The sequence below is a fragment of the Hemitrygon akajei genome, unplaced genomic scaffold, assembly GCF_048418815.1.
Source record: "Hemitrygon akajei unplaced genomic scaffold, sHemAka1.3 Scf000047, whole genome shotgun sequence".
NCBI classification, from domain to species: Eukaryota; Metazoa; Chordata; class Chondrichthyes; order Myliobatiformes; family Dasyatidae; genus Hemitrygon; species Hemitrygon akajei.
The window spans coordinates 1,741,909-1,759,415 of NW_027331933.1; the positions used below are offsets into that span (position 1 = coordinate 1,741,909).

The following is a 17,507-nucleotide window of genomic DNA, read 5'->3' on the forward strand; positions in this document are numbered from 1 at the left end:
AAGAGCTGGACAATCAGAAGTGAACACAATACTCCAGATGCTCCCTAAAACCATAAGATCCTAGAGCAGAATTAAACCATTCGGCTCAGTGAATTTGCTCTTCAATTCCTCTCTACCCCATTATCCCAGTAAACATTGACACTCTTCCTAATCAGGAACATATCGACCTGCATTTTAAATATACCCAATGAAGTGTCTTCCTCAGCCGTCTATGGCAATAATTCACCGATTCACCACCCGCCAGCCAAGAAATGTCTCCCCGTTTGGGTCCCCGGCAGCCAGGACAATTCCCCACAGTTCTTAAGCATATCAATTTTCTGTATGAGCTTCCCATGTGGGACCTTGTCAAACACTCTACCTTTATACAAGTAGACAACATCCATCTGTAACTTCATCCATCGCCTTTGACAATTCCTGGAGGAACTCAATCAAGACTCAAACCCCACCTAAAACTTGCTGGTGAACCCCAAACCACTTCAAGCATTTTCTCTGTCATACTCCCATGGGGCAGAACATATAAAAGGCTGAAGGTATGTACCACCAGCCTCAACGACAGCTTTATTCTGCATTTATAAGACAACTAAATGGTCACCTACTATGTTATTATTCGTTCTTAACAATAAAGGACAAATTTATATCTAAAATTATAGCATCGTACATCTCGTAACTAATAACAACTCAGATAACACCTTAGATAACCACAATATACTCACAGGAGAGCAGACAGAATACCATTCTTGTTTGAACAACAGATAACAGATCATGTAATTCTATTTCAAACCCTGTGGAAAGCAGAAATCGTTCAGTGTTATATTGTCTATAAAAAAAAAACACATCTGATTCTGTTCCTCGTGTGTTTAAGAGAAGTTCCAAATATATATAAAATTCATACAATACTTGTGAAATTTCTACAACATCTGATGAAGCATTCACGTAAAATAAACGTCCTACTAACAGCCACAGAGGAACAACGACCATTATCAAAATAAATGTAGGGATTATCCGGAGCGACTAACTAAGCCCATTATGGTTATGTCTAGCTTTAAGCCCTCTCATAATTTACTGAAACAGACAAAAATCAGGCATCTAATCAGAAAAATGTATGATTATACCTTGACACAGCTATACATTGATGATTTGAAATTATTTGCTCTTGCATCAGTAAAGCTGAAACAAATAATTCAAATAATGGAGCTAATTTCCAAATATATAAGCATGAATTTCAGACTCGGAAAGTACAGAACATGAAACATAAAGAAAGGTGCAATAGAGCCAGTAGAATATCAAACAGAGCATCTGATGCAATGCAACAGAATATGAAACGTATATTTAGGATATCAATAAGCAAAGAAAATCGATAATAGTGTGATAAAGGAAAACCTTCCAACAAAATTTACTTCAAGGCTGAAGAAAATCTGAATTTACTGCAAGGCTGAACAAACTTTAAATTTACATCAAGGATCAACAAAATCTGCCAAACAGAGCTGAACAGTAAAAATATAACAAACGTAGTAAACACTCACTGTGCTCATATTGACGTATAATTTTGGTATAATATCCTGGTCTGAAACAGATCTGGAAAATATGCAAAAAAAATAAGAACTTAAATTGCAATTTCTGGAAAACACCATGTGCACTGGAACGCGCTTAGTTTGATATGAACGAGGACAGAATGAGGATGATGAATAACAGATCTAAAAAATGAGACAACAGCCAGATAAAAATGTTCAGGATCAGGGTTAATATCATGGACACATGTTGTGAAAATTGTTTTTCTGCGCCAGCAGCACGATTACAGTAAAGCGTGTGCAGAGAGCCTGTATTTATGTATACAATTGTAGAAATAGAATTGTATCAGCATGAATTAATCAGTCTGACAGCCTGGTGGAAGAAGCTGTTGCGGAGCCTGTTGGACCTGGCTTTTATGCTGCGGTACCTTTTCCCGGATGGTAGCAGCTGGAACAGTTTGTGCTTGGTGAGACTTGGGTCCAGAATGATCCTTGGGGCGCTTTTTAACCCCCTGTTTCTGAAATGACCTGAAAAGTAGGAAGTTCACATCTACAGATGTACTGGGCTGTCCGCACCACTCTCTGCAGAATCCTGCGACTGAGTGAAGTACAGTTCCCGTACCAGGCAGTGATACAGCCAGTCAGGATGCTCCCAAATGTGTCACTGTAGAAAATCGTTAGCACTTGGGAGGCCATACCAAACTTCCTCAACCATCTGAGGTGAAAGAGGAGCTGTTGTGCCTTTTTTTCATCACACAGCTGGTGTGTACAGACCACGTGAGGTCCTCAGTGATGTTTATGCCAAGGAACTTAAAGCTGTTCACCCTCTCAACTCCAGATCCATTGATGTCCATAGGGGTTAGCCCATCTCCATTCATCTTGCTTTTGCGACATTGCAACCAGCTCCTTTGTTTTTGCGACACTGAGGGAGAAGTTGTTTCCTTGACACCACTGTTATTATTTGAGATTTGGCCAGTAAATATAGTATTGTCAGCAAATTTAGTTAGCAGATTGGAGCTGTGGGTGGCAACACAAATCATGGGTATAGAGTGAGTAAAGGACGGGGCTTAGGACACAACCCTGAGGGGCACCTATGTTGAGGGGCAGAGGTGAGGGAGCCCACTCTTACCACTTACAGGTGATCCGGCAGGAACTCTAGGATCCAGCTGCACAAGACAGGGTCAAGCCGAGGTCTCTGAGCTTCTTGTCAAGCCGGGAGGGAATTATGGCGTCGAATGCTGAACTGTAGTCCAAGAACAGCATTCTCACATGAGCATTCCTTTTCTCCAGATGCTTTAGGACGGTGTACAGAGCAGTGGCTATTGTGCCTCTCAATGCTTATTACTGAGGTGAGTGCGACAGGACTCCAAACGTTCAGGCATGTTGCCTTAGTCGTTTTAGGTACAGGAACAATGGTGGATGATTTGAAGCAGGAGGGAACTCTACATTGGGAGAGGAAAGGATTAGAAATATCCGTAAATACACCTGCCAGTTGTACCACGCGCATCCTGACTACCCGCCCTGGGATGCCGTCCAGTCCCGTAGCCTTGCGACTGTCCACTCATTGGAAACACCTGCGAACTTCAGCCTCAGAGATGACCAAGGTGCAGGTCGCTTTGTCGGCTCTCCTCAGGGGTTCAGTGTTGGCGATATCGAACGGAGCGTAAAAAAAGATTTGGCTCATCTAGGAGAGAGGCAGCGATGCTGGCAGCACCACTGTGCTTGGCTTTGTAGTCTGCGATGGTGTGCCATAAGTTGTTCGTGTTGTTGGTGGAGAATCCTGTCTCGGTATGGTCGTTTCGTTGTCTGGATGACTTCGCACAGATCAGATTGCCAGCAATATAAGCTGTCGGGCACGGGATAAGTGCTGTTCACACGGAACTGTTGATCCAGATTTTCTGGTTTAGGCAGTCCAGACCGGTTTCTGGTGGAAAACTTTCCCCCTCTTGTGATAGGAACAGACAACTGGGGGATGTTTCTCGCAGCCAGAAAGGTTTACACAGGAGAGAGAGAGAGAGAGAGAGAGAGAGAGAGAGAGAGAGAGAGAGAGAGAGAGAGAGAGAGAGAGAGAGAGAGAGAGAGAGAGAGAGAGAGAGAGAGAGAGAGAGAGAGAGAGAGAGGGGGGGGGGGGGGGGGGGGAGGAGGGAGAGGGAGGGGGAGGGGGAGGGGGGAGGGGGGAGGGGGGGAGAGGGGGAGAGGGAGAGAGACACTGGATGTCGGCTCGATCTTGGTGACTGTGTAGTTGGATCCTTCTTACATCTGCTCTTGCTTTCAGCAGTCGCTCTTCTGGGTTCCTCAGAATTCTTGGCTTTTCCGTGAATCAGCGGCTGCCCCTCATATTTGCCTGAGAGAGCCTCTGCTTATTTTGGTCCTTGTACCTCTTGCGTGGGGCACCAATCTCTCTTACTCTGATAGAGTTCTCCGTAGAGTACTGCTTTCGGTAACCTGGAGTTATCCATGCGAGACATGTGGCCTGTCAGACGGTGGATCTGGCTGAGCAGCGAAGTGGCTTCAGGGCCTGGAAGTTGAACATATATAGCTGTGCATGTCTGTGTGATTATATGAAATATTAAACTGAATAAGTTGTGCAAAAATTGAAGATAAAATGTGATTAGAGAGGCCGTATCGATGGGTTCAATTCGGAAACTGGATGGCAGAGGTGAAGTTGCTCCTGAATCGTTGAGTGTGCGCCTTACTCTGATCGTGTGAAGTAGTCCCCATGGACCTGATGGTGTTGCAGCCAGTTACAATGCTCTGCAAGTTACACCTGTAGAAATATTCGAGTGATGTTGGAAACTCCTGATGAAATATAGCCACTGTTGTGCCTTCTTTGTAGCTGCATTAATCTATTGGGTCCAGTTTAGATACTTAGAGATATGGACAGCCAGGAATTTGAAATTGCTCAGTCTTTCCACATCGCATCCCTCTATGAGGATTCAGCACTCCGTACAAACATAAGCAAATCCGATAAGGGGTACACATCACTGAATGGAAATGAAAGCATATCCCATAAAAATGAAGAAGCTAACACAAAAGTAGAAAATGTTAACCAATGGAAGAGTCTGACTCCCCGGGGAAGACATCCACACGATCTGAGCCGACTAGATGTTGACAAGGAAGCGTTGAGCCCTGGTTGGAGACCTCTTCCCAGAAACAGAAGAGATTGTTGTAACAATACAGGACAAGGTTGTTAACACATGTAGCAATCAGTAATACAGAATAAACGACCAATAGGTCCAAGACGACAAATGCTGAAAATTACAAGAGAAACCAGAAACAATCCAACACTTTACAGGATCCTGCAGTAGTTTAACTGAATCACATTACTCGCACAAGCACAATCAAGTGGTGGACAACATTCCCAAAAATCTTGCTTAAACTACAACTGATGAAAAACACCATAACTTACTAAACGTACAAGCCTGCTCCACTTTTATAGTTAGAGTCCTTCATATCATACTGTGACCGATAATAATTTCAGATAGCATAATCCATGATGACCGTCTAGATATAATTTTACAGGATAAGCAAGCAAAAACAACTTTTTGAATAAAAATATATAGCCATTCCAAACACAACTTACAGAAATAAATTAGTGGAAAACACCAGAAATATGCTGAAATAAAAGGGGAGATGGAAAGACTATGAAATACGAACAGGGTATTCAAATAGCAATATCAATAACTGGTATCATCCCAAAGGCTTTACAGAATAGTATTAACTAATTAGGCCCCTACGACAATACTTGGGTAAATCTTTGAAAACCCATAATACCATACACCACAAGAATAGTCTGAAATTTCCTATCAATTGAGACATGAGTGTGCTTGGCTATGCCTGTACCTCAGGTTTTACTAGTTTAGGCTAAGAAAATAATAATAATAATAATAATAATAATAATAATAATAATACTGATGTATTTATAAAGCACCTTACATCCAGACGATGCTGTTCAAACTGCATCACAACGGAATAAAGTGCAAACTAGAAAATAATAGACAAAATGTTGTGAGTCGTAATATACAAGTCAAGTCAAGTCTCTTTTTATTGTCATTTCGACCATAAGTGCTGGTACAGTACATAGTAAAAATGAGACAACGTTTTTCAGGACCATGGCGCTACATGACACAGTACAAAAACTAGACTGAACTACGTAAAAACAACACAGAAAAAAAACTACACTAGACTACAGACCTACCCAGGACTGCATACAGTGCACAAAACAGTGCAGGCATTACAATAAATAATAAACAAGAGAATAGGCATAGTAGACATCTGCACAGTGCTGTACTTTAAGGTGCTGAATTCTACACTTTAGGAGCGTAGTTCCAAAAACTAAACCCTGACCTCCCAATGATCCTTTGGCCTTGTACCTTATTGTCTGCTGCATTGCATTTTCTCTGCAGCTGAAACACTGTTTCCCTGAGCTATCCTGTTCCCTTTTTCCTTGTACCACCTCATTGCACCGATGAGATGTAATGATCTATTTGGATCGCATGCAGAAAAGGTTTCCATTTTACTGTGGTACATGTGACAATAATAAACCAATTTATCGATTCATTGTTGTCAATAATACAGCGCCCCTTGGTTGTTTAAGATTGGTCTACCAAGGGGTGGAATTGGGGATAAGCCCCAGTGGCGTGCGATTAAAATAGCCTCTGACAACCAAGTGCAGCTCCTGGCCTTCACACGTGGTTTATCCACTATGCCCGGCGGGTAACTGGAGCCTTACAGCCAGTCGCTTTGAGCAGATGGGGCTTGTCGGCGGTGATTGGCAGCTCACCCAGGAGTAGGAGAACTTCTGATCTCAAAACTCCACTGCCCTGCAACTGTAACCCCTCATGGGGAAGAGTTTGGGAGTAAACCCAGTGGGAAAACTCTTGAACTGGAGCCCATAAGGTAGTCTTAAATGGTGTTCAACCCAGACTGACATATCCTGCCAAGCTGTGTCAGTCTCTGCCGTTCCTTTGTGTTCATTAGATGCATGGAGAGAGGGAGCTTGCTACATCAGCAAAAGCTTCCTCTCGATATCGTAGTGACCCGGCTTGCAGGGGCAGGACATCCATGGTCGACTGTGACAGACGGAGGCCCTCATTAGACAGCGCCCCACACCCCCGCAGCAAGACTGATGACTAGCAGTTGCCAAGACTTCACCACCCTCGCCCACAGACACGATGTACATCACTGAGACAGACACTTGTAGTTTCTTCCATTAACAGAGATTTCATCTTTCCACCAATCCTCCATCAGTGCGATTGAAAACTACTCATTTTCTTTCTTGTCATTCCGATGGATTATCGATCCGCAACTTCACTGTGATTCTGCCCCAGACGCTGCCCGACTTGAGTATTTCCCGCCTATTCTGCTCCTGTTTTGATACAAGAGCAGTGGACACCTGTGACTCCCCAGTGTGAAGCTTTGCGAAAATGCAGTGTCCTGCACTCCATATTTCCACACCAGATCAACATTAACATCGTCTGTTAATGACGTAAACAATGCTTTAAATATAGTGAAATGTTGTTGTAACGGGAGTGCAGTCAGGATTGGAATAGGATATCAGGAGAATGCTCACCTTCACAAATAACTAGTACCTGAATATGAGTATTGAACATTTTCTGGGACATCCATCGCTGTCAATTACGATGTCTGTGAACAGAATTTTACTTTCTGTCCTAATATCCATTGAAGCACTGAATTAATTCATGTAACCTCAAACACTGAATGTTGAAATTCAGTTATAATATTCTTTATCAGTTGAACTATTTAACATTTTGACTATGTTCTCTTTTCCCATGGAAGATGTTCAACAGAAACACAAGGAGAATCTGCGGGCACAAACTGAAACACTGAGAGTGAACACGATCCTGATGAGGGAGAAGGTGAAGGTTTTCCAGCTGGTTGATCGATACGCTGAGCTCACGGTCATTTCTACTGTTCGAGATCGGAGACTGGTGGAACATGAGCTGCTGGCAAGAGGCAGAGACCACGAGGAGTGGAGACAGAAACATCTCCGCGGAGAGCTTGAAAAAATTATGACAGATCAGTTATTCCAGAGCAGCTTTTCCCGGAGTAAATCCAAATCTGGGAGTTCGGCAGCAGTGGCTGGAGTCCCAGGAATTGGGAAAACAACAATGATACAAAAGATTGTTTATGACTGGGCCACGGGGAAAATATACCAACAATTCCAGTTTGTCTTCAGTTTCAAATTCCGGGATTTAAACTCCATTAACTGTAGAATAAACCTGAGGGAACTGATTCTGAATCAATATCCTTACTTAGGGAATATCCTGAGAGAGGTCTGGAAGAACCCAGAGGGGTTGCTGTTTATATTCGATGGTTTGGATGAATTCAAACACAAAATCGATTTTGCTGACAGTCGGAGAGATCCAGGACCCAAGCACCAGTGCCCAGATCCCGAGTGGTGGTGTGAAGTGTCCTGACATTGTGTACAGTTTAATCCAGGGCAAGATGCTCTCAGGGTGTTCAGTGCTGGTGACCACCCGCCCCACTGCGTTACATTTATTGCAAAAGGCAGAAATCAGTGTCCGGGCTGAAATCCTGGGATTTGTTGGTGATGAACGGAAGGAATATTTCAATAGGCATTTTGAAGATCAGTCAGTGGCAGCAGCTGTTTTCAAACACGTGAAGGAGAACGAGATCCTGTACACCATGAGCTACAACCCCTCCTACTGCTGGATCCTCGCTCTGGCACTGGGCCCCTTCTTCACACAAGGAATCAGGGACACGCAGCGAGCTCCCAAGACCATCACCCAGCTGTATTCCTACTATATTTACAACATCCTGAAAAACCACGGCCGTGAGATTGAGAACCCCCGTGATATGTTACTCAGGGTTGGTCAGATGGCCTTCAGAGGAGTGTCCGAGAGGAAGATTGTGTTTACGGATGGAGATTTGATCAACCACAATCTGCAGCCTTCCCAGTTCCTGTCCGGGTTCCTGATGGAGCTTTTGGAGAGAGAGGATTCTGCCCGGTGTGTGGTGTACACATTCCCACACCTCACCATCCAAGAGTTTGTAGCTGCAGTCGCACAATTCCTGATCCCAGATGGCGGAGATATTATGAAACTCCTCACTGATGCCCACAACACGACAGATGGGCGATTTGAGGTATTTCTCCGTTTTGTAGCTGGTCTCTCCAACCCAATGACAGCTCGGGGCCTGGAGGAGTTTCTGGGTCCATTTCCCAATGAAACAACCTGCCGGGTGATTGACTGGGTGAAGGAGGAGGTTAAACGCCAGAGTGGAAACACCCAGAGTGAAGCTGGTAAAAGGAGCCTCCTGAACACATTGCACTACCTGTTTGAGTCTCAGAATCGTGGACTGGCTCAGGCCGCACTTGGATCTCTGGAAGAACTTTCATTCAGTGGACTGACACTGACCCCCGATTGACTGCGCGGTCCTGTCTCATGTGATCGGACTCTGTCATACAATAAGACAACTTGATGTGCAGAGCTGCCACATTCAGTGCGAAGGGATCCAGCGGCTGGGACCCGGGCTGCACAAGTGCCAGGAGTTGAGGTAACTTGATTTATCTCTCACTCTGAACTGTGAAACTGTTCCATTTTGTTGTTTCAATGTAAACGGATTTGGGTACAACTGCAGTAAAACAGATTGTGAAGAACTGTGACAAATTCCAGGGGATCCTTCCCCGTGTGTGAATATCACCATCAGTCCACCTGTGTTACTTTGTTCACTACCAGATACACATGTCCCCGTCTCAATTATAATACTATGTTCATACCCACCGCTCCCGTACAATCTATTACTGCATCATTTACAATGTATCTTGTAGGATCACCTTTTCCCCTCCGACGCTCCTGTCGGATATTTCGTCATCATTCCCCTTCTTCAACCCAGATCTCCTGTGAGATCATTCTTCCCCATCCCCTTTTCTCCTGTGTGTTCTCAATTGCCCACATACTACACTATTGTCGGATCTCTCTTCCCCATCCCCCCTTCCTCCTGTGGGATCTCTCTTCCCCATCCCCCTTCCTCCTGTGGAATCTCTCTTCCCCATCCCCTTCCTCCTGTGGGATCTCTCTTCCGTATCCCCCTTCCTCCTGTGGGATCTCACTTCCCCTTCCCCCTTCCTCCTGAGGGATCTCTATTCCCCATTCCCTTCCTGCCGAGAGATCTCTCTTCCCCGTCCCCCTTCAACCTGTGGAATCTCTCTTCCGCATCACCCTTCCTCCCGTGGGTTCTCTCTTCCCCTTCCCCCTTGCTCCTGTGGGATCTCTGTTCCCCATACCCCTGCTGCGGGATGTCTCCTCCCATCCCCTTTTGCCCGTGGGATCTTTCTTCACCATGTGGGACTTCTCTTCCCCATCCCATTCCGCCTGTGGGATCTGTCATCCCTATCCCCCTTCCTCCTGTGGGTTCTCTCTTCTCCACCCCATGCTTCCTGTAGGATCTCCCCTCCCCCCTCCCTATTCCCCTTCTACCGTTGAGTTCTCTCTTCCCCCATTTCCCTTACTCCTCTGGGATCTCTCTTCCCCCACCGCCCTTCCTCCTGTGGGATCTCTCCTTACGCATCCCTCTTCCTCCTGTTGGATCTGTCAGCCCCATTCCCCGTCCTGTGTAGGATCTCTCCACCCAATCCCCCTTCCGCATATGGGATCTCCATTCCGCATCCCCTTTCCTCCTGTGGGATCTCTCTTCCCCATCCCCCTTCTTCCTGTCAGATCTCACTTCCCCATTCCCCTTTATCCTCTGGAACCTCTCTCCCCAATTCCCTTCCCGCTGTGGGATCTCTCTTCCCCATCACACATCCGCCTGTAGGACCTCTAACCCACCCCCCTTGCTCCTGTGGGATCTCTGTTCCCCATACCCCTGCTGCGGGATGTCTCCTCCCATCCCCTTTTGCCCGTGGGATCTTTCTTCACTATGTGGGACTTCTCTTCCCCATCCCATTCCGCCTGTGGGATCTGTCATCCCTATCCCCCTTCCTCCTGTGGGTTCTCTCTTCTCCACCCCATGCTTCCTGTAGGATCTCCCTTCCCTATTCCCCTTCTACCGTTGAGTTCTCTCTTCCCCATTTCCCTTCCTCCTCTGGGATCTCTCTTCCCCACCGCCCTTCCTCCTGTGGGATCTCTCTTACGCATCCCTCTTCCTCCTGTTGGATCTGTCAGCCCCCATTCCCCGTCCTGTGTAGGATCTCTCCACCCAATCCCCCTTCCGCATATGGATCTCCATTCCGCATCCCCTTTCCTCCTGTGGGATCTCTCTTCCCCATCCCCCTTCCTCCTGTGGTTATTTCTTACCCATTCCTCCTCTCTGCAGGAGCTCTGTTCCCCATTCCTCTTCCTCCTGTGGGATCTGTCATCCCCATTCCCCGTTCTCTTCTCCACAGCCCTTCCTCCAATGGGATCTCTCTTCCTACATCCCCTTCCCCTTGTGGGATCTCTTCCCATCTCCTAGCTCCTAATGGACCTCTATTCTCTATCCCGCTTCCTGCTGTGGGATATCTGCACATTCCACTTCTTCCTGTGGGATCTCTCTGCCCATCCGCCTTCCCCCTGTGGGATCTCCCTTCCCCATCCCTCTTCATCATTTAGGATCTCCATTCCCCATCACTTGTCCTCCTGTGGGATCTCTCTTCCCCAACCCCCATCCTCCTGTGCTGATCTCTCTTTCCCATCCTCTACCTCATATTGGATCTCTCTTCTCCATCTCCCTTCCTCCTGTGGGATCTGTCTAACCCATTCCCTTTACTCCTGTGGGATATGATTTCCCCATCCTCCTTCCTCCTCTGGGATCACTCTTCCACATTCCCCATCCTCCTCTTGATCTCTCTTCCCCATCCCATTCTTCCTATCGGATCTCTCTTCACCTGCCCCCCGTCCTCCTGTGGGATCTCCCTTCCCCCATCTTGGATCTCTGCTCCTCATCCCTTGTGTCTGTTTTTTCTCTCCCATCGACACTTTCCCATTCACAAATCTTCCTCACTATGGGACTTTCTTCCCCTTGAACCCTGCCTCTTCTGACCCTGTCACATCAGGAACACTTTCCTAACCACAAGGGAATGAGACAGTACATGTGGAGTTTACAGAGTCACACCGACAGAGTAAATTACTGATATTCGGTGAATACCCTGGAACTAGGCAGTGAGGGGCATTGACAGTGATGGGAACTCCGATCAGTGATTTACTGGAGTTTAATGTTTCGTGAATATCCGAGTGAGAAATTCCCTCAGACCCACGGTTTGAATCACTTCGTTCATCAATCTGTCTTTTTGTGTTCAGACTTGGGCGGAATGAAATGGAAGATTCGGAAGTGAAACTGGTGTCTGAGGCTCTGAGGAACCCGGAGTGTAAAATACAGAAACTGGGGTAAGTACCAAACTGTGGAAGATTGTGTTTACAGTCACTGAGCGCTTGACACTGAACATTAATGTGATCAGTAATTGTGTTACTGATAAACACTGGGGATTTGTACCGTCTCCTGTCTCTCTGTGTCCTTCACCCTCACTCTCTCTCATCTCCAGGATGATAGATGTCGGTCTCACAGATTCTGGTGCTGAGGATCTCGTCTCCGCTCTCAGTACAATCCCATCACTGACGGAGCTGGACCTAGCAATAAACTCGCTCACAGACCGATCTTTCCCCGCTCTCCGCCGCTTCATACTGACCCTCCCGAGTCTGAAACGGATTCAGTGAGTGTTTGCATTAATGTTCAATTTGATCAAATGTTTTCTCGTGATATTTGTCTGTGAGTGTTGTTGAAACATTAATCCAGTTCCCTGTTACTGACACTGTTGTGTAATCTGTTTATTTCATCTTTATTCTTCCATCTGTTTCAGGCTGTGGGGGAATCGGTTCAGTGAGATCGGGGGGAAGGAACTGAGATCTCTGCAGGAACTCAGACTCGGACTGAGAGTGGATCTGTGAACATCTGAATGTGTGAACATCCCTGCCCGCGGGATGGGCATATTTTGGCCGATTCCCCGCCTTCCCCTTTATCTGCTGCCCTTACCTTTCGTGGTATTGCGCCAGGTGCAATTTCCAAACCGTTCTAACGGAACTGGCTCCAGTGACATCGAAAGGGTTCCCGCAGTGACGTATTTCCGCCTCCTGTCCTGTGGCACTGATTCCGCCAGACGTTTGCGTTCCAGACTCCCCGACGTGAAATCCCGGGGAAATACCCAGGCAGGAAGAGACCGGGAGGTCCGGGGCTCAGTCTAGGACACCAATGTCCCGGGATGGGATTATCCCAGGAGAGAATACTTTTGATCCCTTTGCAGAGGACGGTGCGTTCGGCACTTTGTTAAAGTGCCAAAACACCTCCGTAGTGACCCTGGAACTTGTGATTTTATAATCATCAGTTCCCTGATGCAGAGTGACGGGTGAGAATTGGGGACTGATTATTCAACCAGTCACTCGTTGTCGCCGGTCAGTTAATTGTGTGTGACTGTGAGTAAGTCGGTAGCAGCTTATTTTCTCCCTCACTTCAGCAGCTCGGATATTGTTTAATTTACATTTGTCATGATGAAATCAATAAACCGCTGTAACTTCTTGTCTTCGTTTTGGAGTTGAGTTTTATTTGAGGTTTCTGCTGCCCCCCGCACCCTGTGCACTGCAACAGTGGGTCGGAGCTCCTCACACTGACACAGTAGCGTCTCAGATCCAGGGAGATCGGACTAGTAGATTCTGGGTGCCCAGGAATTCATCTCCAGCAAACCCTCCTTCTGGCTAACTGACCCCTCTCGGTCCTCTGAATACAGTAAAAATTAACAATATCAGACGTGAGTCCACAGAGGTCCCGAGTAGGAGAGGAATGGAGGATTTAATACCGGCGTTAAACAGGGAGAGAAGTTCCCTCTACGCCGTCGCTTCACACACTCCGGGGTCAGACAAAGAGTGAATCTCCCTCCGCATCGTCCTGTACACACTCACGGGGTCAGATACAGAGTAAATCTCCCTTCGCACCGTCCCACCACACAATCCTGGGTTCAGACACAATCTGAACCTCCCTCCACACTGTCCCGTCACACACTCAGGGAATCAAACTCAGAGTGAATCTCCCTCTGCACCGTCCCATTACGCACTCCCGGGGTCAGACACAGAGTGAATCTCCATCCACATCGTTGCGTCACACGCTCCCGGAGTCAGACAAAAATGAAGATCCCTGCCTCCGCGCTGTCCACCTCGTCCTCTCGTGCTCTGTGGCGTGAGAATTTTTAAAATCAAAATATTCTTTATTCAAAAATAAAATTTGTTTACAATAAACCATTCGATGCTTTTCAATCCTTTAAAGATGTTTCCACTATATTCAGATTCAGATTCAGTTTATTATCATTTAGAAACCACAAATACAATGCAATTAAAAATAAAACAAAGTTCTCCTGAATGATGTCACTAAAAAAAGCACAAAACGGACCACACAAGAAAAAATACATAACGTTTGGTAATCCCCAATCCAGAGTCCGGAGAGCCTGCTGCATATCGATATCGTGCTACCGTCTAGCGCGTTCCCCGGAAAGGAACTAGAAACCCATCAGACAAAACTAAAGCTACAAGACATACAGAAAACCATATATACATATAGTTAACATATAGTTTCAAAAGTGCAGACAAAACCATAATTGATAAAAGACTAACTGATAAAGACCACATAATTATAACACATAGTTTCAACAGTGCAACGCAATACCGTAATCTGATAAAGAAGAGTCCATGCACGGTTTAAAAGGAAGTCCCAAAGTCCGACAGCCCATCATCTCACGCATACGGTAAGAGGAAGAAAAACTCTTCCTGCCAGGAACCTCCAGTGCCGCAGCTTGCCGATACAGCACTTTGGGAGCTCCGATCACATCCAACTCCGAGTCCGTCTGAAAACTTCGAGCCTCCGACCGGCCCCCCGACACCGAGCACCATCTCTGCCGAGCGCTTCGACCCTGGCACCGGCCGCCAAGCAACGGATTCGGGGCCTTCCTCCCGGAGATTTCTCCGAACGTACAGTAGCAGTGGCAGCGAAACAGGCATTTCAAAAGTTCCACCAGATGTTCTTCCGTGCTTCACACGTCCGTCTTCATCAAATCAGGATTGTACACGGCCCCTACTTACAGATAACAGATATTCATTCCTGGAGTGGCCGCTGCGCACTGCGTCGCGCCGCCATCTTGCAATGCTGGAATATTCTATATATTTTCACTCTTTCGGCCACTCACGTGGCACACTGTTGTTTAATCGTCACACTATTGTATACTCCCCACCACCCGACCCCTCCCACTCCCGCGGGAGAAGAACCCTAAGCCATGGTCCTTCCCCAAAGGTCCCTTGCGGTGGCTGAACCAAGTATCAGTGCGTCCCTCAGCACGTATTCCCGCAGGCGAGAATGTGCAGTCGGCAGCATTCTTCCACGGACATCTCTATGTGCTGGTAGACCATTAAGTTTCGGGCCGACCGAAGAGTGTCTTTCACCGAATTGATGACCTGCCAGCAGCACCGGTTGTTAATCTCCGTGTGCGTCCCTGGGAACAGCTCGTAGATCAGGGAGTCCTCAGTTACCCAGCTGTTGGGCATGAATCTCCACACCTTCTCAGCGAACCCACTGTGTGCAAAGAGGAGGGTCACTGACTACTCCTCACTGCAGTCGTCCAGTGAGTAGCAGGTTGTGGAGGCGACGTCCCGGGTGTACAGGAGGGATCGGACTGGGAGGGCCCCTCCCACCGCCAGCCAGGCGAGGTCTTGGTGCCTGTTGGTGAGGTCTGGCGATGAGGCATTTTTCCAGATGTACTGGACGGTCTGCTCAGGGAACCACCCCACTGAGTCCATCACGTCCTTCTCCTGCAGCTGCCTGCAGGACATTACGTGCTGACCATTGCCTGATGGCCTTGTGGTCAAAGGCGATGACCTGGAAGAACTTCTCTACGGAGGACAGGTTTGGCGGCAACGACCATCTGACTGGGGCGTTGCGCGGGAGTGGGGCCAGACACATCCTTCATAGCCAGGGCGACAGGTAGAACCTGGGCACATAGTGGTACTTCGTGCCCACGCATCTGGGATCCACACACAACCTGATGCAGCCACACACGAAGCTGGCCATCAGGGTGAGGGCTACACTGGGGACGATTTTGCCCCCGTTGTCCAGGGACTTGTGCATGACGGCCCGTCTGACCCGCTCCATCTTGGATCCCCAGACAAATCAGAAGACTGCTCGGGAGATTTCCGAGCTGCAGGAGCGGGGCACTGGCCACACCTGCGCCAAGTGCAGCAGCCCTGAGCACCTCACACCTGGTGATCAGGTTCTTGTCTGCTATCGATAGAGAGCGCCCTCCCCACAGTCACAATTTCTGTTTCACCTTGGCAGTTCGCTCCCGCCAGTTCTTCCTGCACACCTCGGTCCCTCCGAACTAGATCCCCAACACCTTCACGTGATCAGACCTGATGGCGAAGTGGACGTGGATCGGTCGGGCCAGTTGCCAAAGAGCATGGCTTCGCTCTTCGTGCGGTTGACCTTGGCCCCCGACGCCAGCTCAAACTGTTCGCAGATGCTGATTAGCCTGCGAACTAAACTCAGCAGAAGCCGGTGACGTTGTCTATGTACAGGGAGGTTTTGACCTGGGTCCCTCCACTGCCCGGGCAGCGTCACCCCTCTTATGCCCTCATCCCTCCTGGTGGCTTCGGCAAATGGCTCAATGTAGCCATCAAATAAGACAGGGGAGAGAGTGCAGCCCTCCCTGACTCCAGACCTGTCTGTTTTCCACCCGTTGACCTGACTGCTCTACAGGTATATGTGTAGTGCAGTCTGGTTCAATTCCGGATTCCCCTCCCCAAATCCAATTTCGGAGAGTACGTCCGCCATGTACCTGTGCGATATCCTGTCAAAGGCTGTCTCCTGGTCCATGCTGACCAGGCAAGAGTCCAACCCCCCCCCCCACCCACCCCTCCTCCTTCCTGTCCTGCACGTAGGTTATGGTGTCCCTCAGCAGCACGAGGCTCACCGAGATCTTCCTGCCCGGTACAGCACAGGTTTGGGCCGGGTGGATCACTTGTCTCAGAGCAGACTTGACCCTGTTGGAGATAGCCTTGGATAGGATCTTGTAGTTCACATTCAGGTGAGAGATAGGCCTCCAGTTCCTAATGTCCTCCCTCTCCCCCTTCTGCTTGTAGATGAGGGTGAAAATGCCCTTCCTCATGGATTCTGACATGCAGCCTGCCAGGAGCGTAGCGTTGTACACTTCCAGCAGGTCGGAGCCCATCTGGTTCCACAGAGCCGAATACAACTCGACCAGTAAGCCGTCGCCTGCGGGAGTTATATTCAACAAAAGGAACGGATAGAACCTGCCAGCTCGTTAGTGGCTGCTCCAGGACTCTCCCGCTTGCCGTCGTCTAAGACCTACGCGATAAACGACAGGAAGTTGCGGGAGGCTGTGGATTCTGTGGCCTTTTCGTCATACAGACCAGCATAGAAGGACCCGCAGATCCTCAGTATGTCTGTCTGCGAGGACGCGACAGAGCCGTCCTCTTCCTTAAGGTTGTGGATCACAGAGCTCCCCCTGTGCACCTTTTGGAAGAAGAAGCTTGAGCACGTCTCGTCCTGCTCCACGGTTTGGACCGTTGATCGGAAGATGATCTTGGAGGACTCGGCGGCGAGGTGATGGGCTTGCCGGCCCTTCACCTCCCGTAGTTCCTCCCTGATATCCACCCCCTCGACTGCAGAAGGAGGAGTTGCAGCAACCGTCTAGAGATTTCGCAGTTCCCTCTGCCCCCTGCCTTTCTTTGTGGATACCCCTTGCGGATGAAGAACCTCTTGATGTTCTCCTTGATGGCTTCCCACCAGAGAACCGGTGAATCAAAGAAGGCTTTCAAAGTTCTCCAACACATGGACTCCTTCTACCAACATGGAATTGAGGTGTTAATCCCCTAACCTGTGTCTAGCCTCAACTTCACAGTAGAAAAGCCATGGGCAGCTTGTCAGTATGGGAATGGGGAGCGTTATTAAAATCACCGGCCACCAAGATGTACTGGTTATTGCAGC

General features: G+C 48.0%; 2 protein-coding genes across 2 annotated transcripts in view; both read left to right on the forward strand.

Moving 5' to 3' along the window:
• Window positions 1–7,948, forward strand: part of LOC140720793 (uncharacterized) — a 31,145-nt gene extending 23,197 nt beyond the window's left edge. The window contains exon 7 of the mRNA XM_073035639.1: window positions 7,308–7,948. Coding sequence (XP_072891740.1) covers window positions 7,308–7,948 — 641 coding nt within the window. The remainder of the gene's footprint in view (window positions 1–7,307) is intronic.
• Window positions 7,949–7,976: 28 nt separating this feature from the next.
• Window positions 7,977–12,973, forward strand: LOC140720794 (NACHT, LRR and PYD domains-containing protein 3-like). The gene is made up of 4 exons (XM_073035640.1): window positions 7,977–9,047; window positions 11,771–11,857; window positions 12,013–12,180; window positions 12,328–12,973. The coding sequence occupies exon 1, from the start codon at window positions 7,977–7,979 to the stop codon at window positions 8,916–8,918; it is 942 nt and encodes a 313-aa protein (XP_072891741.1). The 3' UTR covers window positions 8,919–9,047; window positions 11,771–11,857; window positions 12,013–12,180; window positions 12,328–12,973.
• Window positions 12,974–17,507: the final 4,534 nt, after the last annotated feature.